General features: G+C 43.0%; 2 protein-coding genes across 10 annotated transcripts in view; one reads left to right on the top strand and one right to left on the bottom strand.

The window, feature by feature from the left end:
* RECQL5 (RecQ like helicase 5) overlaps positions 1-18,481 on the top strand; it is a 50,171-nt gene extending 31,690 nt beyond the window's left edge. For 2 of the 5 annotated variants that reach the window (XM_083487371.1, XM_083487370.1), the window contains exons 9-20: positions 1,626-1,853; positions 4,189-4,285; positions 5,975-6,011; positions 7,729-7,787; positions 8,392-8,465; positions 9,686-9,779; positions 11,325-11,459; positions 11,809-12,449; positions 13,122-13,197; positions 13,970-14,221; positions 15,921-15,993; positions 16,528-18,481. In XM_083487371.1, coding sequence (XP_083343497.1) covers positions 1,626-1,853; positions 4,189-4,285; positions 5,975-6,011; positions 7,729-7,787; positions 8,392-8,465; positions 9,686-9,779; positions 11,325-11,459; positions 11,809-12,449; positions 13,122-13,197; positions 13,970-14,221; positions 15,921-15,993; positions 16,528-16,628 — 1,867 coding nt within the window. In that variant the 3' untranslated portion in view covers positions 16,629-18,481. Of the gene's footprint in view, positions 1-1,625; positions 1,854-4,188; positions 4,286-5,974; positions 6,012-7,728; positions 7,788-8,391; positions 8,466-9,685; positions 9,780-11,324; positions 11,460-11,808; positions 12,450-13,121; positions 13,198-13,969; positions 14,427-15,530; positions 15,994-16,527 lie in introns of all 5 variants that reach the window. The other 3 variants (XR_014522104.1, XM_083487372.1, XR_014522103.1) reach the window with 3 other exon arrangements.
* A 330-nt stretch (positions 18,482-18,811) lies between these two features.
* The window catches only part of LOC310699466 (unconventional myosin-XVB-like), a 66,475-nt gene continuing 62,707 nt past the window's right edge, over positions 18,812-22,579 (bottom strand). For all 5 annotated transcript variants that reach the window (XM_083487308.1, XM_083487306.1, XM_083487305.1 and 2 more), the window contains 3 exons: positions 21,328-21,461; positions 20,132-20,272; positions 18,812-19,285 (listed from right to left, as the gene is read on the bottom strand). In XM_083487308.1, the coding sequence (XP_083343434.1) occupies positions 19,226-19,285; positions 20,132-20,272; positions 21,328-21,461 (335 nt within the window). In that variant the 3' untranslated portion in view covers positions 18,812-19,225. The remainder of the gene's footprint in view (positions 19,286-20,131; positions 20,273-21,327; positions 21,462-22,579) is intronic.

Genomic DNA, 22,579 nt, shown 5'->3' with positions numbered 1-22,579 from the left:
TGTTCAAAGGTGGGGGGGGTAATATTAGTTTTTAAACTGCTGGGAGCATTTGGACTTCCATTTAGTTATAGCCTATTCAAAAACATACATACATGGGGTCATTTATAGCTTGGAGTTTTTTCCTTCAGATATGAAAAAAGAATGCAAATGGACCTTGGTGAATGTTTTCCCATCAATATTGTGCATTTTCATTCTACAGTGAAGATTCCAACAAGAGTGGAAAGCTTGGCCAATTGCTTTTCTTTATTAGTGATGTGTCTTCACTATGCTATAGATGAACTTTAGGATGTACATAAATGGGCACTATTGGAAGCTGTGGTGGCAAGAAGGAACATTTTGAAGCAGCGCTTTGATGAGCTTGGGCCCCAAATATTTTGGATTGTATCCAACCAAGTCATACTGTTCATGCAAGAACTTCTGCTTGCACAACAGAACTTTTCCCTCCTCCTCCTCCATGTTTTGAGGGTTCTCCCAACTCTCCAGAGCATATTTAGGAGCCTTGGGAGCTTGCAAAGAGAGGGAGGGAAATTCTGTTGTGCATGCAGAAGTTTTTGCTTAAATTCTGGGTCAACTTTGTTTGATAAAACCCTTTCCCAGAGGAATACTATTGCCCAAGCAACATAAGAGCTGCTTCATGCTGCAAGGAGTTCAATGCATTTTCAGCCACTTGTTTGTTGCCCTCACATGAAGATCATGAAGTGTGAAGCACAATATTTTTCTGCTTGAGTGTGTACCTGTCCTTGACAATGTTTGCAGCTGGTTGTGTGGAGGGTAGTATAAACAGCCCTGAAACAAAGTTTTCTTTGTAGCTCTTTTAAATATTGCTGGCATTTTGGAGCGTCATAACTGCTAGCATACTTTCTGTTTAAAAGCGGGTAGGAGAGACTGTCAAGAAACCATTTGTGGCCACCAAGCCATGTGCTTGAATATTCTAAAATTAAAAACCAGCAAATTCCAGATTCAGGTAACCTAGAAACTTTGCTTTCTGAATTATTCCCATTGTGGCAGTGTGCCTTGATTCTGAGGTTATTTTTAATTTGACCACCATTATGACACCTCTCTAGGCTAGGGTTACCAGACGTCCCCAGTTTCCAGGGACAGTCCCCCGATTTGCAAATCTGTCCCCGGGAAATGTGGCAGCGGCAGCCTCAGCAGCCCGGAGTCAGCTTGGTAGCGCAGTTGGCTCTGGTTGGCTTCAGGAGCTGCTCACTGCCATGGCGCCTGCCATTTTTCCTCTCTGGAAGTCCCCATATGATATGTTTATACAATATGCATGTGTGCTTGGGCCCAGGGTGTTTTGCCTCATCATCCCCACTACTGACTCCCTGTTGCTACTCAGCTCCCCCCCCCCAAAAAAAGTGTCCCCGGATTCATTGAAAAAAATCTGGTAACCATACTCTAGGCTTGCTTAACCATCTAGGGCAGGCATAGGCAAACTCCAGCCCTCCAGATGTTTGGGACTACAATTCCAATCATCCGAGGCCACTGGTCCTGTTAGCTAGGGGTGATGGGAATTGTAGTCCCAAACATCTGGAGGGCCAGAGTTTGCCTCTTCCTGACTTAGGACAAAGTCTCTTTGCTGCCCCTTTCCCTCAAAATGATACTATTCTGTCTTTGTCTCTTAGTTGTCGTCATGCCGCTATAGCCAGCTATTTTGGAGATGCAGTTCCCCAGTGCAATAAGTGTTGTGATTACTGTAAGAATCCTGCAGTGGTGAAAAAGCACGTAGAGGCACTTGAACAGACCGGCAGCGGCTGGAATAGAACCTGCATTGGACCCTCTGCTTCTTCTTGGAATGCCTTTGACCCAGACCTTTACGAAGGAGGCAGAAGAGGCATGGGTGGCTTCAGCAGGTATGGGTTTGCTTCTGACTCCAGCAGAAGTGAGTTCTGTTGACAATAATAAGGATTTCTCCTCTTTTCTCCCCTATGGCGGCTTCAGTTGTTTTGGGACTAGTAGTTTCATCATACCTGAAGTCCCGCATCCCTCCCCGCTGCATACAAACTAAGCCAAGTGCCATGACTTCAGCAGCCACTGCGACTTCATGAATCAGCCAGAGGAATAGATAACTCCTTGAAGTGTAGCTGAGCCTGGGAGTTGATAGCTGGACTTAGTAGAACCAACAGAAAATGCAGTGGTACCTCGGGTTACATACGCTTCAGGTTACAGACTCCACTAACCCAGAAATAGTACCTCAGGTTAAGAACTTTGCTTCAAGATGAGAACAGAAATTGTGTGGCGGTGGCGCAGCAGCAGTGGGAGGCCCCATTAGCTAAAGTGGTACCTCAGGTTAAGATCAGTTTCAGGTTAAGAACAGACCTCCAGAACGAATTAAGTACGTAACCAGAGGTACCACTGTAGGTTTAAAAGAAAACACTGGTTAAAAATGTGGCATAAATGCCTTTATGTCGTGATGCAGCCAGGGGTTAACAAATATTGTTGTTCTTACTGGCCAGCCAACAATTTGTTGTCGCAGGCTCACCCTCAAGCGGCAAGGTCTTGTATCTGACCTCATGTTTTGACTTCAAACAGAAGCAGGAGGAAATCTCCTCTTTCTCCAGCAATGAAGTTGGAGAAGGAGGTCAGAAAGCAGTTGATGGCTGAAGGATTGGCAGCAGGGAGAGGGGAGGTGCGACAACAGAGCCTTCCTCTTCCTATGAGCTTGATGGAAGAGCAAGCCAAATCACTCGTGCCTCTACTGGCAAGCACAGAGCCAGAACACATCCAAGGCTTCGGCTGAATATTAGGGCTGGAAGGAAGTAGGGGGTCATCCATTCTGTCCTTTAGCACTAGGTTTGGAGGAAGCCTCAGACTTGTCTCGCTTATCAAAGCCCAGCTCTCATCTCATCATGGTCAGGGAGATTTTCAGTGAGACTGCTTGAGTCAGTAAAAGTGTGAAATTAGACCTTGGTGTTTTCAGCTGTTCCACCCTGTTCTGTATTGAGACAACAGAGAGCAGTAGCTTCTGGCAAAATGTTGTGCTTTCTAATCCCTCTTAAAGGAGGGATGGGGGCACCCTGGGAAGAGAAAGAGAAAGATTGCCCATGCTGTAAGAACCAGGTCACTGTCCTCTTTAGCTTCCAAGTGCCCCAGACATTCATCTCTTGCCCTGTTGCCTCTGATTATCCTCCAGAAAGTGCTCACAGCAGCATGACTGGGGGTTTTTCAGAAGAATTTGACTAGTGACCGTAAGCAAATGACTCACTGATTTCAATGGGAAAGTTAAGTGTATGTTCAGCACCACTCTCCCATTGCGAACGACAAGATCGAAAAATGCTTAATTTTTGGCTAGATTGGCCTTTGTTCTGTTTTGTGACCTGCGTTTTGTTCTGGTATGCAGCAGAAAGATTAAAACCAAATGTTAAGTTGCCGTTTTTCTTTTACTTCCCGGTTAAATGAAATAGTTTGCACTATATTCTTTCTCTTTTGTTATCCCCTGATCATTGCATGCGGTTAACATCTGTACTTCTTGTGAAACAAAGATAAACCAGCCATATATTTCACCTTTTGTAATTCAATTTTCTGCTCTACTTGACTTGCATATCTTGCATAAACTCATCTGTAAATGTATTCTTTTTATGCAGGGTGGTCTTTAAAGGAAAGTGATCACTTTTAAGTAGTTAAAAGCTTTGGAACTTTAAAAGTGACTTATTATTTAACACATACGTTTCTGATGCTAACAATTCATAAATGAACCAGCTTCAGTCTAGAGAGGGTTTGCATGAGTGGAAAAACACTTGTGCCCTGTCAAATTCCTCTGATTTCCCTGTCTCATTGTAGCTCTTCTGCCCCTTCTGATGCCAGACCAGAGAGGGTCTTCTGGCCTCCAGGAGCAAATTCTGGGGGGCACGGGGGACAGTAGTGGGGAGCTGGGAAGACCCTGTTGTCCAAGTGAGTTCAACTCAATCTTCTCTGAATTCAACCGATAAGACACATGGCAAGAGGAACATAGAAGTCCGTGTCGGTTATGAGGAAATGATCGGTTCTGGATTGATTTATTTGAGAGAAAATCTGGAAATGTGACAGTCTCACCCTGGAATGAAATCTGACTGGGACTCGGGCCCACAATCCTCTGGGATATTGTGATGTATTTGCTAGATCAAATTTCCTTGATGCCAGTATAATGTCTGAAGTAATTCTGGGCAACCTTCCTGTTCAGTTTCCAACTGTTTCCGGGTTATTGTTCAGATATGATGAAGACAGCGGGAGTGTGGCTGAAACGAATGAGGACCATCAGAAAAGGGAATGGAACAACTTCTATAAGAGGCAGATGAGTCTGCGCAAGGTAAGTTGGTAACTTCCTCGCAGGAGACGGGTACTATCTCGACGGGTGGGGAAAGGGTAGGTAACAGCGGAATCCTATATGTGCTTACTCAGAAGTAAGCCTCACTGAGTTCAGCGTGACTTATTCACAGGTAAGCGGGTATAGGATTGCAGCCTAAGTGTTACTGATTCAAGCCATGAGGTCTTTATTGTGTTCTTATGTTAATATGTGAGAAATCATTCACACATTAAAGAACTTACCTTGCTCTGACATTTCTTTGTTAGTTAGAGAATAGTACCTTTATCTTTCAATTTTTATGATGCTTTACCACAGGTTGCTTAATGAGGAGAGCTCTTAAAGTGGCCTTTTTGTGCATATCTCTGTGTGCGCTTTCTTTCTGTCTCCAAGCATTTTCTTGGTTGAATTCACCACCCTTCCTATGTGACTAGAATACAGTCGCATTCAGACTTGAAACCAAACCCTATCTGTGCAGATTAGGGACTTTGGGATGGAAAGTGGATGGCTTTTCTTGGTGTCTGATTTTCACACAGAAAAAAAGAACTCCTGGGCTAAATCACTGCCTTAAATGAAGGCTCCTTCTAAGACTTAACTAGTAACTCTAATGCTATTTTTAAAAGCCAACCATTCTTTGTTATGCATTGCAGCTGCAGATTATAAAATGACATTTTTAAATACAAGAAAATGTAAAATTGCACTGTATTATAGAAGAAAACATAGAGATGAGGCAATTAATAGAGGCAACTCTAATTATTTGCTCAAACCAGCATGGAAGAAAATGAATGACCCAATGTTTTATCCCATGGACCATTTTGTTTCTGCTTTTATGTCTTCAAAATGCAAGGTGCATACAGTATATGTGTGCAGCCCACCCATGCAATCAGTCTATGTGCACGCATACACATACAGACTTACACACCCATCCTCTCATGCTGCCCCACATATTTTTTGCTTTATTCCCTTTTGATTAGTCCAGTTCTTAAAAGAAGGTAGCAATTTTATTTATTCAGTCCACAAATATGAGAAATGTCATAAAATAAGCCATTACTATACATCTAATCTTACATCTCAAAACAGTGTGAAACCACCTGCTGAATGGGGAGGTATTGTGTTTCTCCTATAATATTCAGTAAATGAATTCCACTTCTTAAAATTACCTCCCGCTGTCTTTTTTCTTTTAAATCAGGTTAATTTTGCCATTAAGGCAAATGCCCAGGTTTAATTAATCCATTCTTCTATTGTTGGCAGTCGTTATGTACTAGCTTATAATATTCGTGCTGCTTTCAGCGTGTATAAGACTAAATTTATTATGTTTATTTTTTACTGTACTTTCCATATAATTCAATGAAAAAACAAAATTCCAGATCCATTGGGATATCATTGTAATTCCTGTTATTGAGCTCTTAATATTTTTTTAGAAATGGCATTCCCACTGTATGTGGTGAAAGTCCCCATTCCTTTTATAATGTTTCCAGTGCTTACTTAGATTGTTCCAATTTATTATCGACTCACGCCGTTTAACAAAGCCTTAGCAAGCTTTGGCTCAGACTAAAAATTGTTGCGTAAATGTGGAAGGTCTTTTGTGTAAAAAACCCCTCAGATTCTGAATCTAGTCCTGTGTTCCAGCCTATACTTTTAAATACGTTTTTCCTGGTTTATGTCATTGAATTTTCTCTCTTACATTTCTTTCAGGGCCAGGAACCTGAAAAAGACAACTTTGTCCCTCCAGGTAAATTTCTGCATTACTTCATAGAGCAGATGCTTCAGACAAAACATTTATGGTTCTTTCTGGGGATTTTACAGTGACTAAAGTTACTATTTATACAGTATATCACTACCTGTATATGAAGCTAAAGAGCTCAGGAGTTAATGTTTGACCCAAAGTTAAGTGTGGCCCACAATGATGAGCTTATTGCCAGAAAAATTGGGCTTAAACTTGACTGTAGCAAAAATAGTTGGAGAGATTGCTATCTGCCCAAATCAATTTCTTACTTCTGTTTCCCATTTCACATGAAAATTATGGGTGTATCAAACCCAATACTACAGTTAATTTACATATTTCAGCCAGTTGCTGATGAACCGAATGGGTTGCGATGAGATGGGTTGGGATATGACCCTCTTCACATGACGGAGGCCGGGAAGCAAAGAACCCTGGGAGACATTTCAAGGACTTTACTCAATCTTCTTTGTGGTTCCAAAAAAAGGGGGGGGCACAAGAAGTGGAGGTCTGGGTTGGATCTCAAATTCCTCAATCACTGGGTCATTTTCAAGAAGTTCAAGATAGAGTCTCATATTTATTAATAATGGTATTGGAAATAGATACAATCAGAAAGTCTCCCACTACAGCGTATCCATTCCTTCTAAACAAACGAAGGAAAATCCCCAGAACACTAAACAGGTTCACACAGTCCATGCTAAAGGATAGAAGGGAAAAGTAGGGAAACTGTCCCCAACCTCATCTCCACTATAATTCGCCTGACCCAACAACCACTATTCCACTATGCATCCCAAAGCATCCAAGCAAGGGCCTGGCAAGCCAAAGGCCTACACCGCCTAACTGATTTTAACAAAAAAGACCTTGAGCTTGTTTGGAGGCTCTGGCAGAGGAGCGCAGCTATTGTATACCCTTGACCAAAGAATGGTATACTCCTTCTGTATGAGATGGTTGTCGTCTTCCATTTATGCACATGGAGCAGTGAAGGAGACACCCGCCTAGCCAGCCAGATAAGCCGAATCAACCCTGGCAATCGATGGGGTGACAGATGTCGCAGCCAGATCGCCCTCACATCCGACTTTTACAAAAATGGCAACCAAATACAGTGCCACCTGCTCAGTAGTGGGTTTATTAGCCCTCCCTCCAAGAAGATTCTCACAAGGGTGTCTAATTGACCAGGAATCTTCTAAGGGGATAAATTAAACGTTCTCTGACTCCTTGATAGAGTTTACAGTAGAAAAACACATAAAAGGCTGGTTCCATCTCTAAATGATGGCAAGGATAGCACCTGTCCTTGAATAATACTTGAGAAAATCTGCTATCTAGGATTTTGGAGATACAGTGGTATCTCAGGTTAAGAACTTAATTCGTTCTGGAGGTCTGTTCTTAACCTGAAACTGTTCTTAACCTGAAGCACCACTGTAGCTAATGGGGCCTCCTGCTGCTGCCATGCCGCCGGAGCAAGATTTCTGTTCTCATCCTGAAGCAAAGTTCTTAACCCGAGGTACTATTTCTGGATTAGCGGAGTCTGTAACCTGAAGCGTATGTAACCCGAGGTACCACTGTGTTAAAACATGTTTAAAAAAAAAAAACTTCTAAAAAATACTATCACCACAATGGATACTTGTCTAATTTATTATTTTAAATGGCTATATCCTTCATGTACCCACTCATCTACTGCAAGAGGTAAGGCAACGTGTCAGAAAATGTTTGTGTATCTGTCTCATTGTAGATGCTGATTGTCCCTTGAAGGATGCAGCCAGCAGAAAAATAGCTAAAATCACAGTGAAGGTAAGAAGGGGCTGTTTGTTTGTTTGTTTGTTTGTTTGTTTGTTTGTTTATGGCTATTAGCCCATAAAGAAGGGGCTGTGATTACTTACACCAAGCTCCTTTCCCCTTCCCACCTGGATTACGACATGGGCGTGAGAAATAACTGGCAATAAAATAGCACTGATGAAAATGGGATGAAGGCATAAAAGTGTGGTGTGGTGGAATGCCTTAAGAGAAGGATAGCATCTTGATCTATATTAGATTGTAGCATAGGAATGTAACTGGGGTATATTGTCCGGTTTCAGTTGGCAGGTTTTAGGAAGGCAAATAAATTGGAGAGGATGCAGAGACAACGGCAGATATTATAGAGCAGCTGGGAAAAGATTACTCATGTCCATATAGTAGTGAAAGAAGGTTTGATTATTATTATTTATTAAATTTGTATACTTCCCTACCTCCAAAGATCTCAGGGAGATTCACAACAACAAATTACAATACAAAAAAATGATACTGAGTATACTTTACATTATTTGTACTGTCCCAGAACTGCTGGTTAGAACAGATGATGCTTCACTTTCCTTCTGCAATCTGAAATTGGCTCCCATCTCTTCTCCTTCAATTTTAGGCTAGAGAACACTGTCTGAACATGCTGAAAGAAGCACTGAGCAACAACCGGGAAGCAGCTCTAACAAGAGATGGGTAGGAAGTTATTATCTAGTCCGGGAGGAGACCCATAGATCTCCGTAGGGCAAGCAGTGGGCATTTATGCAAGCCAGGGAATTTATGCAAGCCGGCGCATGGCACTAGGGGCTCATGTGCAGATATCGCCCATCCAGCCCTCCCTTCATGCGCTGTGCAAGCCTCCTATTCCCTGTAGTGGCTCATGTGCTTTCCATGTGCATACTTGTGCGCATGCAGTGGTAGTGATGGGAAGCAAGGATCAACTTATATACCTTAACCTAATTTTATATGTCACAGCCATTTGGAAAACGCAGTGTTGTGGTTTGAAATGCTTTCTCAGCCACCAGTAATCTTATACTTCAGGTTCCACTGTTTTAACATCCCATTCCCTCTCACTGCTTTTGGGAGCATGAGAAACAGGTGTCTGTTGTTCTGGGGTGGTTTTTAAAAGAACAGTTTTCTATCATTTTATTAGCTGTGTTCTAGTCATGTGTTTCTACAGGGTGAGTCTTTTAAAAGAGGCCCCGTGGAACATGTGTACTCTGTATCCATGGGGCCTCTTTTAAAGGACTCACCCTGTTTATGTTCCAAAGTTGCCCTGGGAAAGGTGTTTTTTCTTTCTTTCTTTTTTTAAGGGGAGGCTATAAATAACTTCAGGTTTGTGGGGAAACTTGTAGAGCAAGTCAAGCACTTCCAAGTTAAATGTCATACTTTAAATTAGAATCCAAAATTGTGTACTCCTAAGGAAGACAATATTGTGTACTAAAGCCAAAATAACATTTTAAAAATCATTTCTTGCAATATTTTCTGAATAGTTTGAGGTGGGTGTGCAAAAATGAATCTCAACAGCTACAACCCTGTTTTTTCTATGAAGCTTGCAATTTTCTTTAGTTCCCGCTAGAGGGTAGTAATATACTGCACAAACGTATTATTTTGAAATCACAGAGGAGGTTGTGATACTTCACTGATAACGGTAGAAATACCTTCATAATAGGGTAAAAGTAATCCAGAGGGGGGAAATATGCTCTTAGACCCCTGTCTTCTGCCCTGCCTCCCAACTGCCCACACAAATATCCACATTAACCATAAGTTTCCACCAATATTTCTGCACCGAGATTTTAATTGTTAGTGCTCCAGCCTTTCTTCCATAGTAACGGACCTGACAGGTGTTGGAGAACTTCCTCTGTTACTGGAGAAATATGTCCCACTGCAATTGAGCAAACTGTCTTGTGTTTCAGCTCAGATGTTCTAGTACACGCTGTGGAAATGGAGTATGAAGCTTTCCAGGCCAGTAAAATGGCAAACCTGTACAAGGCGACTGTTTTAAAGAAGGTAAGAAATAGTTGGTAGTTTTAAGGGGCTTCATTTGATCTTCCTGATGTGTTGGTTTCTCAAATATGCGACTCTGCTAGAGAAAGTGGCCGGGTATTTTGTGTGTGTGTACTATGGAGAAAACACTGCTTACTCCATCTTTTCCCATTGCTGTCTTAGAAGAGGGTGTTTGGGCAGACCCTTAATTTCTGCAGGCTGGAACTCAACTCAAGCAAAGCTCAGATGCGTAGTTTGGAGAATATGCCAATAGTTTTGACAATACATCATTCTGAAAGCATTTTGTTTGTTTTCCTAATGAGCAGTGGGTTTGAAACTATACAGTTCTGCAGGCTTCATGTAATTCTGTGTTGCTTGTCGAGAAATACAAATGGGCTCTAATTCATGGCCTGCTTTCCACTGATGGTGGTAATTCTAAACCATGTGAGTTATTGTCTTGACCTTCCAGATGTATAAATCCATACTTTGAGTGGCTTTAAGCATTACAGAAAAGTGCATTGCTCCAGCTGCCTAATATACAATCACTTCTGCCTTGTCTTGGCAGTGCTCAGCTAACATCTGCAGCAGCTTTTTGTACACCGCTTAGAGATATCAAAAAATATATTAAGCAGTATAGAAATTACCGTACTTTTCCATGTATAAGACTAGGTTTGTGGTTTTTTAAGTAAAAAATAATGTTAAAAGGGGGGGTAGTCTTATACATGGGGGCAATCTGCCCCCATTTTCTTAATTTTGAGTCCCCCAAAATAGGGGGGGGTGTTATACACGGGAAAATACGGTAAACAATCAGTCAACTTAGTGCCAGAGTGAGGATCTTGTTCTGGCAGCCTGGCTCTTCCATTCCCTCCACCTCAACAAAGTCAACAAACTTTGGCTGCAGCTCATGCTTAGTGCAGAGAGAGCTTAACTAGAGCCCCAGTTTGGATCAAACGCTAAGCCAAACTTTGGCTTAGCTTAGTGCAGCAGTGAAAAGGACCAGGAAGGAACAAAGCGGCTGCCAGCTCCTCTCTGGGAAATTGCACAAAACAAATAAAATACTGTGAAAATCCCAGAAACAAGAAGTAATCAACTAGAAATATTATCTTGTGGAAATCACCTAAATAATAAAAATCAAAAAAAATTAGAAAAACCTAAAATAGAACAAAGCCTTAACGGGATGCCGGCTACAAACCTCGTTTCACTGAACTACTCAGTTTCCTCAGAAGGAAATAGAAAAATCATAAACTTTAAATTTCCAAAATTCAAACAAGGGTAGAACCCCAAAAATTCTGACGTATTATAATCCTGGCTCGACCAAGTAGCTGAAGTAAATAAACAATAGCAACCCTAATTGAAGTTCATCCAAGCTTGAATGTTACAAGAATGGACCCTATGCTGTATTAAGGCATTACTGGTCACTTAGAGAATTAAGGGTGGTGCGAATTCCACATTAATTAGTTTGGACAAGAAGAGCAGAATTTGTGAACCCTGTCCTTGCTTTGTGTTGCAAAAAATGCTATACATAAGAGAGCTTATCAAGACAACTTTCCCCTTTCTTGTTACATAAAGGTAACCGAAATTAACAAGGCTTCCAAAGATGGGGAGCTGTATTCCACCCTTGGAGTCAATGGCAGTTCCAAGTTGAAGACTGAACCAGTGGCAACAGCTGATGATGGCTTCATCCCCGCATCCAAGGTGAATACGGTAAGTGCAAATAGGCACTATTAGAACCTTAAATAGCATTCTCTCTCTCTCTCTCTCTATATATATATATATATATATTAAAGTGATTTTGCAGCAGCAACCTGTGTCCTGGTGCCTATGAGGTTTCCATTTTCATAATTTCTTTTTATGTGGGCTTCCAGCAGTCTTCTTTTTCCTGTCCCATTGCTTTAAATTTTTTCTCTATGGAAAACATTAAGGTGTGAGGTGGTCAATGAGTTTAAGGCGCATCTACAGTTTGCCTGGACTAGGATTTGATTTCCAAGACAGAAGGCAGATAGGCAAAAACTAGCCCTCTAGTTACCTCTCATCTCATTTCTTTCTAATGTAGTTCAAACCCAAGAGGGTGGGGATTGGATTTCGGAAGTCATCTGATGTATTCCAATCTGCTTCAGAAGTTCTGGCTGCCAAGGGAGATGATGGAGTTAAGGCTCTGAAGGAGGACATTAACCAGAAGGGAAGCCAACACTGTGACCCTGAGCTTATGGACATTAATGGCACACTTGAGAGACAGGCAAAAGTGGCTGAAGAAGTTTGCCAAAATGCCGAGGAGGTTCCTGAGAAGAAGGGGCAGCAAAGCACCCCTGATGCTATAGCCTGCTTGGGAGTTAGTCCCACCAAGAAGGGCAAACCCAGTAAGAAACAGCTGCTGTTGGCAGAAGCAGCTAGGAAAGACTCTCAGAAGATATCGAAATTCTTCTCCATCCCCAAAGCAGGGTCCTTGGCGTCAGCGCTTGATTTGGCAGAAGAGAACAACTGCTACCATGATGAACTACCTCAGTTTCCTTCCCAAAGAACATGTGATGAGAAAGCAGAATCTCAGGAAACTGAAATGGTCTCCAAAGAAGAACAAGCTAGCACATCCCATGTAGAAGAGGAAGAATCAGAAAAAGCAGGAGAAGGTCTGACCCTTAGAATTCCTAGCTCAGGAACAGAATCCTCATGTTCAGGATCAGCCTTTGGAAAACCGAGGTGAGGGGTATATTTCCTTGTTGTTGCTCTTCCCTAGCCTCCTAACTGATACCCACCCAATTCCCAATTGGTAGAAGGTTAGAAGAAAAGTGATTATTCATAGCTGTTCCTTCACAATTGTATTTAAGACTCAGGCTGAAGGCAGCCGTTGAATTGACATACCTCTGATCTGGCAAAGGCTTTTAGAACAGAAGCAAAGGTGTCTGGGCTGTAAATCAGGATGGTTAGAACTGAGTTTGGAGTTGCAGAAGCAGGCCTGCGTCGGGCATTCCATGGGTGTTAACTATCTGTAACTAATTTCCACAATAATAATAATGCTGTTTGAGTAAAATCTTTCTAAACAGCAAATGGATGATAAGTATGCTTGGATTGCTTAAATTCACAGAATTCTCAGCTGAATCAGTCCTTAAAATATATTTCAAATATTTATTAGGCTGTGCTTTTGAAATTCAGGTGGTTACAGATGTTTTGTGGATGGCATCTGTGTCTGTTGCAGGAGCTGCTAATAGAACTTGTCAGTTTTAAAAATCAGGGCCCCAACTCTATTTTTTTATTTCCGTAGCTCACCTGTTGAAAACCACATGTCAAGACTGTTGTTTTTACTGCTTCCTTTGAATACCATAAATACACCATCCTTGAACAAAGTATCTGATTGTTCCTATCCCCCCACAGAGTTAAGCCTTTCATTGAAGATGGAATGACAAACAGTTGTCGAAACCATAATGGAAAGAGACCAGGGTCAGCTGAGGTGATACTTCATTACTATTATTAAATCCCCTTCTCTCTCTTGCATAGGAGCACACACAAAAACATCCCTGAGATACAGGCGAAGCATGCTTTGCAGGAACTTATGGTGGGAAAGCTCACTCAGACCTTAGGATGGGACTAAGGTGTGGCCATTGGAATATGCATGCATGGTTAATATTAGCAGGAAGAGTGGTCCCCATTTGGCATGTGTTGGGCAAATCCCAGGAGGCCAGACATGTTTGTTTGTTGTAAAAGAAACTGATTTACTTTGTTGTAAAGAATGTTGTGTCAACTTAAAGACTAACAAATATATTGTGGCATCAGATTTTATGAGCTGGAGGCATTAGATGAATGAAGTGGTCACCTACATTCCACATATTAAGAGATGAAAGGTTTTTTGTTTTTTTAATGAGATGAAAAGGCTATGCAGAAGCCTATTTATACACAGAACACAAAGGGGGGAAAAGATTCAATCAGCAAGGGTGTGACCTGCTCCCAACTATGTGGGCCACTGGTAATGAATAGGCATAGCAAGATCAGTGACACAAAAATACCTGAAGAGGGACATTTACTTTCTTAAGTGAGCTAGCCACACACTGTTTCTTGAAGGTTTAAAGTATTGGGAAAGGATCTTTACCCCGTCCCTTGACATTAGGAAGGCACAAAGAAATAGAAGTCAGGAAACTGGTAGATTGCTGTCAGAGGCTATGCGTTCCCTGTTTCTCACAACATTCCTTTCATGAGTATTTGTTCCTCTCTTGTTCTCTCTCAAGGATCTGGGAAACCCTTCTGGAAAGAGGCTACGGATGATGACCAAGTCTTCCATCACATTGCAATCAGAGGGGAAAGTTGATGGGCTGATGAAAAAGAAAGTCACATTTGATCCCAATTTGTCGCAGGTTGATAAAGAAGGAACAACCAGAATCATCCAGCCAACAACAAAGGCATTGTCACTTAAGGAAACGGCAAACATTGTTGTAAAATACTTGACCCCTTTCTACAAAGGTGGCAAATTTGCTTCCAAGGTTGGTTATGAGCCATGTTGCTTTTTCCTCCTCTTGAAGGGGTGCCTAGTAGTGTTGTCTGTCCTATTTAACTGGCAGCATGGAGAGACCATTTCCACTGTATTGGCCAGTGTCTTGGGTCCCTTTTAGGGTGAGGGTAAACCATGTCTGGAAAGAGCAGGGTATATTACCCTTTCCTATAGCCAATGTTCAGTGAGCTAGATCAGTGTTTCCCAACCGGTGTTCCGCGGCACACTAGTGTGCCGTGAGACGTTGCCTAGTGTGCCGTGGGAGGGAGGCGGGCGAGTCGGGCGGCGAGAGGCGGGGCGCCGGCGGCGAGCACACGCGGGGCGGCGAGCGAGCTCCCTCCCACATCCCATCGCCGCGAATGCAGGCTTTCGCTGAAGCCTGGAGAGCGAGAGGGGTCGGTGCGCACCGACCCCTCTTGCTCTCCAGGCTTAAGGAAGCTATCCCCCCAGCCGCGCAAGCTCCCAGAGCGATGCCAAAGCTGCGCGCACCTTTGCCATCGCTCTCCAACCCGTTCGGGGGGCTGGGGTCGGGGGAAGCTCCAGCTTCCCCCGCCCGCAGCCTCCCAAGCCCCGAGAGCGATGGCGAACGTGCGCACACCATCGCCATCGCTCTCTGACCTGTTCGGGGGGCTGGGGAGGGGGGAAGCTCCGGCTTCCCCCGCCCCCAGCCCGCGCAAGGTCCCAGAGCGATGGCGAAGGTGCGCACACCTTCGCCATCGCTCTCCGACCTGCTCTGCGGGCTGGGGACGGGAGAAGCTCCGGCTTCCCCCGCCCCCAGCTCCTGCAAGCTCCGGGAGCAATGGCAAAGGTGCGCTCACCTTCGCCATCGCTCTCGGACCCTTTCTGGGGGCTGGGGGCGGGGGAAGCTCTGGCTTCCCCCACCTCCAGCCCCGCAAGCTCTGGGAGTGATGGCGAAGGTGCGCTCACCTTTGCCATCGCTCTCGGACCCTTTCTGGGGGCTGGGGGCGGGGGAAGCTCGGGCTTCCCCCACCCCCAGTCCCGCAAGCTCCGGGAGCCACTCTGGCTCCCATTCTGGGGGCTGGGGTCGGGGGAAGCTCCGGCTTCTCCCGCCCCAGCCTCGCGTCTGGGGGGGGGGAATAATTTTTTTCCCTTTATTTCCCCCCCAAAATCTAGGTATGTCCTATGGGCCGGTGCGTCCTATAGGGCGAAAAATAGGGTAGTCAATATAGGCACAGAGTTAATTTTTTAAACATTTTCTAATGGTGGTGTGCCTTGAGATTTTTTTCATGAAACAAGTGTGCCTTTGCCCAAAAAAGGTTGGGAAACACTGAGCTAGATAGACAATATCAGAAAAAAATACTGGTGGGACAACAGCACTCTTATTCTGTGTTTGTTTTTAAATCGTGTGTGATGGTAATGAGAGCTTAAATACTTACATTGTGACTTTGTTCCTTAGGAACTTCTTGCAGATCAACAAGTTTCACTTATACAAGACATTGGTGTTTTTCTATTTCTAAGTGATTGGTTCATTAGGTCAGATACATGTCCTGGGTGCTGCACAACTGGAAGATGCTAGGTCCTACCATGTTGGTCTCGGCACCTAGTCGTTAGAATATGGGAAACGTTATAGGAGTACCAAGATGTCCCAGAGAGTACACAAAAGCAATCATATGTCAGTGAGGGTGAGAACCCTGTTATGCTCATTCTGTTTCTTCATCCCTAATTGGCAGGATTTGTTTAAAGGGTTTGCCCGGCACCTCTCTCACTTACTGGCTGCAGACAAGAGTCCTCTCCGTAAGACAGGTGAGTTATCAGGTGATGGCTGGGGAGGAATGTCTAGTGCCTTGTACCAGTAGATACTGGATTTAACACCAGTACAAAATGATCAGGCAGCCAGCTGTGTATGGTGGGTGGGGTAAAATAATCTAATATGTGTAATTGAAGAAAATATTTGAAATATGCAAGTGGTGTATCTAAGGTATAGGAATTGGAAGGTGTATGTGGAATGTTATAAGACTGGTGTCAGCACATAGTTTTCATTCCTTAGCATCTCCTCGGTGTTTCGGTGGTAGATCATTTCATTCTCCCCGAGTCCCCTATTCTTTAAACAGCATTTGCCACTGGAATATTTTCATGGTTCAGAGCATTTGTGCAAATGTGCATGAGAGAGATGTAGAATCAAACTAACCTAATTTTGCTTGTGTGTTATTGGGAAGGGAGGTTTATGCAGATTCTTTTCTTCACAGATGGCTTGGAGACAAAGTTAAATGATACTATAGTTAACAGTGGTGAACAAGGTTGGGCATCAGTGTATTGTGTGTTACTTTCTGTTTGTAGTAAAAGAAGAAGCACAGAGACTGATCAAGGAATTTTTCAAAACCCGTGACAAGTGTGAAAATGAGACAGACTGGCAGGAGCTAACCAGCTTGGAAACATGACACCTGAAAGGCACTGGTTTTCTCTGCTTCCTGTGGCTGCTGGACCCCAAGCACTTAAAGGAATCATCGTAGCTATGGGAGTGGGGTGGTGGTGGACCCAGTTAAGCACTGGCCTGGGGGAAAGGCCTTTGAGATGTTATCCTAGCTAGGTAAAGTCTGTTGTGCAGATAAGTCACCAATTTTAAGTTACAAGGCTGCCCTGTGATACAGTCAACTTTGCTTGTTTTAGACATACCACGAGACTGTAATTGATTCTTTTGCTGACTAGGAATCTTGCTGCTACCCAAGATTTCCCACCTCAACCCCCAGTCCGTTACTGTGTTTTTTTAATTAGCAGCAGCAACATCACTCAGAGTTGTCATGGAATACATTTGCTTTGAAGAAGGCTTTCTCGTTTTGATACAGTGGGAGGGAGTCTGGCAGAGCTGCTTTGCCCAGGTCCCTTTTGATTTGTGTTGTTTGTGCTGAAAAGTGTCTCCTTGCACTAGAGTTATTATTTTTTAAACTGTGCATATTGCAATAAGAATGAGAAGTGCTGCCAGGGACAACTCTCTCTGTCAGAAAGTAAATTTAGGGCCTAACTAAAGGTTGCATGAAATCAATCTACAGTATAATAAAATCCAGAAAGCTACCTCTTTAAACAGAGCAGCTGCTATGGGAAGCGGGTGATTTTGTAACACCAGCAGGGCAGGGGAGGTTATTGGTGCCAGTTCCTGTCAGCTGTGTTATCCCAAATGACTCCACTCTCACATGAGCTTGTGAAATACATGTTTGCCAACTTCTATGCTCCCCATGGCCATCAGAGTTGTGTTACATACAAATGCATGTAACATGTAGTCAGACACTAATACAATTTTATTTTTCAGGAGAGAACAGTCTTCTTCAAGGCTTGAGGGCATGTCCTTGCTTACATAAGTTGAAGAGTTTTATATTTTGTGAAACCTCAGGAATAAATAGAGGCCATGGGGCAACCCTTCCCTCCCCGCCAAATTCTATTTGGTGGTTACTAGTGTTTATATTCTGTTTTTTGTTTGCAGTAAACAGTTGTATCCAGGAGCACCTCCTTCTGATGAAAAGGCCTAATACGTATTTCAGGAAAGTTGTTGCCATTGCAATGTATTATTGCATTTTTCTTTGTGCATATGGAATAAGTCTAAAGAAATCAGAGACCTTTGCAAATAGCTTATTACTGACATGTGATTCCAGGTAGGTTCACATTAGGGCTGCTTCACAAGCTCTGTGATGACAGGTGGCATTTGATGCACGGTAAGGAGTCCTGGACATTTGCACCTGCAGAAAACATGAGTGTGTTGCATGTGCAGAACTATGTTTTTCAGGTGTATATGCAAAATACTTTACAGGTTATTATATGAGATGTAGCCATTTGTATTAGCCACTTTGTATTGTCCATCAGGATGTTAAAAGAACCAGCCTTCCAAATATCACAGTTGACTGGGCAGAGGAGAGTCTGCACAGCAGAGTCTTTGGTATGAGGGCTGTGCAAGTATTCACTTAAAGCCATATTGCTGCATTGTGCCTCTCATGTCATCTTATCAGACTACTGTGACAAAATTGCCCAGGGGTTTTAGCAGGAAGATGCTGCTTTATTTATGTATAGTTCAAGTTCGGCATAGACTGTAGATTCCCTGCTGGGATTATGGTTTTTTACAATTGTATTTTCTTCTTCTGTGCCTTAGAGAAGCATTAACCTTTTCCTTTAGTGGAAACTCCCTAGACAAAGGTGGGCCTGGCAGAGGGGCCCCCTTCTTAATAGCTTGCACTTGGGAGCTAGGGGTTTGTTACTTTAAAAGGTTCATGGTGAGCTGCTAATAAAAGGAATGTTAAAGAGCTTACACTGCTTAATCTCATTATTTTTACCACTGGAAATCACACACAGGGGCCAGGGCAGTAGCTCATATACAAAGGAAGGATCTTCCTGCCCACCTTGGGAGAGGAAGAAGCAGCCGAGATAACATCACCCAGCCCCATACTGCTCTGGCTTTCGTAAGAAAGAGTGGTAGGGGGGTGATCAGCTGAGAGGCAAGCTTCCTGGCCCCCTCCCACAGCTGCTCAAGCCCCTCCCCCTCCAGTTTGCATAAGGAATATGTGTACTGATGCTGCTCAGAGCACATTTATGAACCACAATTAAACAAGCATCAAGGAGAGTCACGACAGCCATTGAGGACAGTAAAGGTAGAATGCCAGTGCTTTAATAATACCTGAACATCTAGGTAGTGCAAATTTCTCAGCGTCAGTAACGGTGAAAGTCAGCAATGCTTTGGGTAAACCTGGATCTGCTTTGAGCAAAACAAACTGTAAATACCCGTGTCCTTCCTTGAACTTCATTACACGTAATAAGAAGCATGTCTAGAACTGTTAAGCCAGTTTTGCTCTCTAGTAACTGAAAGGCTAAACGTGTGTTTGTTTTTTTTAAAAAACGCATCTGAATAAAGAGGGAAAATCTGCAGTGAGGTTGGGCTTAGGAGACAGAGCAAGAACCAAGTTAACAGTGCTTACTTCAGATGCTTGTGATGAACAGAATTTGCATGAAGCTTTATGATTTCAGAGTTAAAAAAAAAAGACATTTCTGCCACTCACTAAGCCTCAGATTCGGTTTCTTCTAGGATGATGGCAGTCGTGTGGTACAATGCTTTAGCCTGTCAAGATAGAAACTTCAATGAAACAAAAGTCCCTCATCTGCCATCTCTACTTCCTTCCCCCTCATTTTGAGAAATAGTTTCATTTTGTGCTTGCACCTCTACTTTCCAAAAGGAAGCCCACACCAACTAAAAAAATAATTTTAAGTGAGACCCAGATGGAGCCTTCGTTTACTAGAGCTTGGTGTTCCTTGTGCCAGTATTTTTTTTAAAAAACAAAAAAATATATTTCCAGTAGTCAAAAGCCTTGTAGTTAACTTGTTTTCCCATATGGCGGTCTTTCTCCTGCTTCAAAAGCAACGCTGTCCTGTGGTTCAGCTACACAGGTTGGCAGTAGCACCTCCAGGGAACCACGTGCAGGAACAGTGGGTTTAGTTCCAGATAAAGGACTCCTCACTATGCTCTTTTCCTGCAGGCCAGAGATGTACCCTCTCCCCAAGCATACAGCATGAAAGGGGATGCTGCAGAACAGGCTTCCTGCCTTTAATCCCATGAGTTGCTGCCTTCTAGCAGCAGAACATAGCTCTTTGTAGCATACCAGTCAGTGCCTTGGGGTAGCTAGAAATTCACTTGATTTTAACCTCTAGAAATAAGTTCTGCCAAGAGCCCTGAATGACTGGTTGTAGAAAGAGCAGGCTTCTATTATGGTGTATTGCACTAGGGGAATGCCACAAACCAGAAATAAGACTAATTTAAGGCCGTAGAATACTGCTAAACCCTAGTAAGATTCGGATCTCCCAACTGTGCTGTGTCTGTTTTTGTAAACTTGGTTACGGCCCAAAATGTGCAAAGCTAAAAATTACATCTGGATCTTTTAACTTAAGAGGCAACGACCAGGGATATTACCTGCTTCAATTCAAACCAAATCGTTTTGGGATCTGCTGCTGAGCCGTAGTTAATTTCCAGGCCAGGAAGCCCAGATTCATTCATGGGGCGCAAAGTCCGCATCCTCTGTATCGTCGCCAGTGGAATGAGGCTGTGAAGGTTCTGGGTGAAGGGAGGGAAACTGCCGTTAGGACATGTATATTGCAGTGGAGGATCAAAAGCACCGCATGACTATTAAGAACACCTTCTGGATCAGGTCAGTGACTCATCTCATGGCAGCGTCCTGTTCTCATAAGTAGCCAATCATATGAGAAGTTAATTCCTGTTATTTTGTCCACACGAGCTTTCGCAGAATTTAATGCGTGTTTCAAATTGCCTTTTAGGAGTCCTAATTCAACAGCAGTCCTCTGAACTGAGCAAATATTCATAGCAGAGTCTCCCTCCCCCTGAAACTGCCTTTTCAGGGACATTCTTTTCTCAAAATGTAAATCACTCTATACACCCATTTCATGATATTCCATAATGCAGCTGCAGGAATAGTAAAAAAAAGAAGAACTTGAAGATTTTGTGGAAATTACTCTGTTCCATCATTCTCCGCAATTATTCTTTATTGAAATTATTGTAAGTACTGTTAAAATAATAAGGTTAATTCAGATTCTGTACGAAGCCTGCCAAAGCACACTTGGGTAACGCTCACTGTGGGTAGCTATGACATTTACATGCTGATTACTATATTCAGCCCAATCACATGGAAACTCACTGATTTGTTTAAAAACGAGGATTATTGTGACATCTTGAAAGCTGAAGAAGTTAAAGAAGCTTTCATGGACCAGAGCCCACGTTATGAGATACATAAAGGGTTCTTACTGTTAAGTTTATGAAACAGATGAACATTTCAGAAAAGTTAAACTAGATACAACTGTATGAATTTTCTTTTTTTGTGTGCAGACCCAGGAAGCAAAGGGCTATGCTCCCTTATTTTGAGGCCCCAACCCATGTTGGTCCACCACACTTGTGATTTATAGTTGAAACCAATGTGAGTTTTCCTCTTAATGCATTAATGCCTCCCTGAACCAGGTAAGGATAGCAGATGGGGGGCGGGGGGGGGTGAGGATTAAAGCCCCCAGCATGGTCTTGATCTGGATTAGGTACCCTGCACTTGCTACATACTCTAAAGTAAGCTGCTAATACTCCAGGGATTTCTACTAAAGCCATACCTGGGTCTTCCCATTCACTACAACGATCTGTTCCTCATTCACTCCTACAAAGCAAGGCGTGGGGATCCCAAGTGTACTGATCTTCTCCACAGTGTAAACGTTGTAGCCAAAAAGCGGCAGCTGGATCACGTGCTCTGGGACAAGAGAAGGAAGCGGTCATGATGTCAAACCCCACAGGCCAAGCCAAACCACTGTATTGCTGCTGATGACTATTTCTAGTAGCAGTGGGGTTGCCCCATCTCCTGAAAAGAATATGGCTAAAAGGCAAGACTATTGTGCCGTGCCTGGTATTCCTAAGGCTGCCACAGCCAGAGGGCACAACTACCCTGGCATATCCAAAAACTACAGAAGCAGTGATTTGTCACATTATTGATAATGCAGTACAGTTCTACAGTCACACACAGTGGCTTATATCCAGTATAGAACACAAGTCCCTTGTTCTGTTAGCATAGGATATAGCTCCCACCCCACCCCATCTCTTCTGGGGAAGGTACGAAACGAAAATACCATTGCGCAAGGGTAAATCTAATGGGATGAATGCATTGGGTGCCACCTATTTTCAGTATTTGGAAGTTATAGTGCAGCTGAGGCAGCAAAAAAGGCTGTTTGCAAAGTGTCGACAGCGGGGACCACATTTCTACATTCAGCTGGAAGGATCCTGCAGATGGTGATCATGGTTTTGAAGGATTGGGCATTCTCTGTAGATAAGAGACGCTTTTCGTGTTGGGTTTTGCTGACACCAAGAGTCCCCCTACATAAAAACGTGAACATTTTGCATTCACATTTTGCCTACCCTACAGACCAGTGTCCTGATCAGAATTATTGTGTGTTTCAAAAAAGGCTATTGATGGGACCAGAAGAGTGATAATCCACAGATTTACAAAAATATCCTTAGAATTACTTGAACAGTAATAAAGGAGAACTAAGAACAAGCTGTGACCATCCTCCTATAGGAACCTAGAGGTGATCTTGCTGTACCAAAGGAAAAGCAAAAGTCACAGGCACTAAGATATACTATAAATAAATGCCTCAATCCATTTTACCGCTATAATTTGTAGATGCTTGCCCTTAAGAGAAAGCACGTTTTGCAATATGTGTGCATTTTCCCTCAAGTAATCTACATGTACATAAAAGAAAAAAGCCAGACTCAGGGAAGATCTCACTGAAAGTCAAGCACTGGGTAACGTGGGAATCAGTAACGTACTTCATAACAATTAGGTTGAAGAATGAAATAAGATAACCCCATGTAAAT

Source organism: Podarcis liolepis, assembly GCF_965112155.1.
Source record: "Podarcis liolepis genome assembly, chromosome: 2".
Classification (NCBI taxonomy): Eukaryota; Metazoa; Chordata; class Lepidosauria; order Squamata; family Lacertidae; genus Podarcis; species Podarcis liolepis.
Note: the sequence above shows the minus strand (reverse complement) of the source record. Positions and strands in the feature narration are given on the sequence as shown.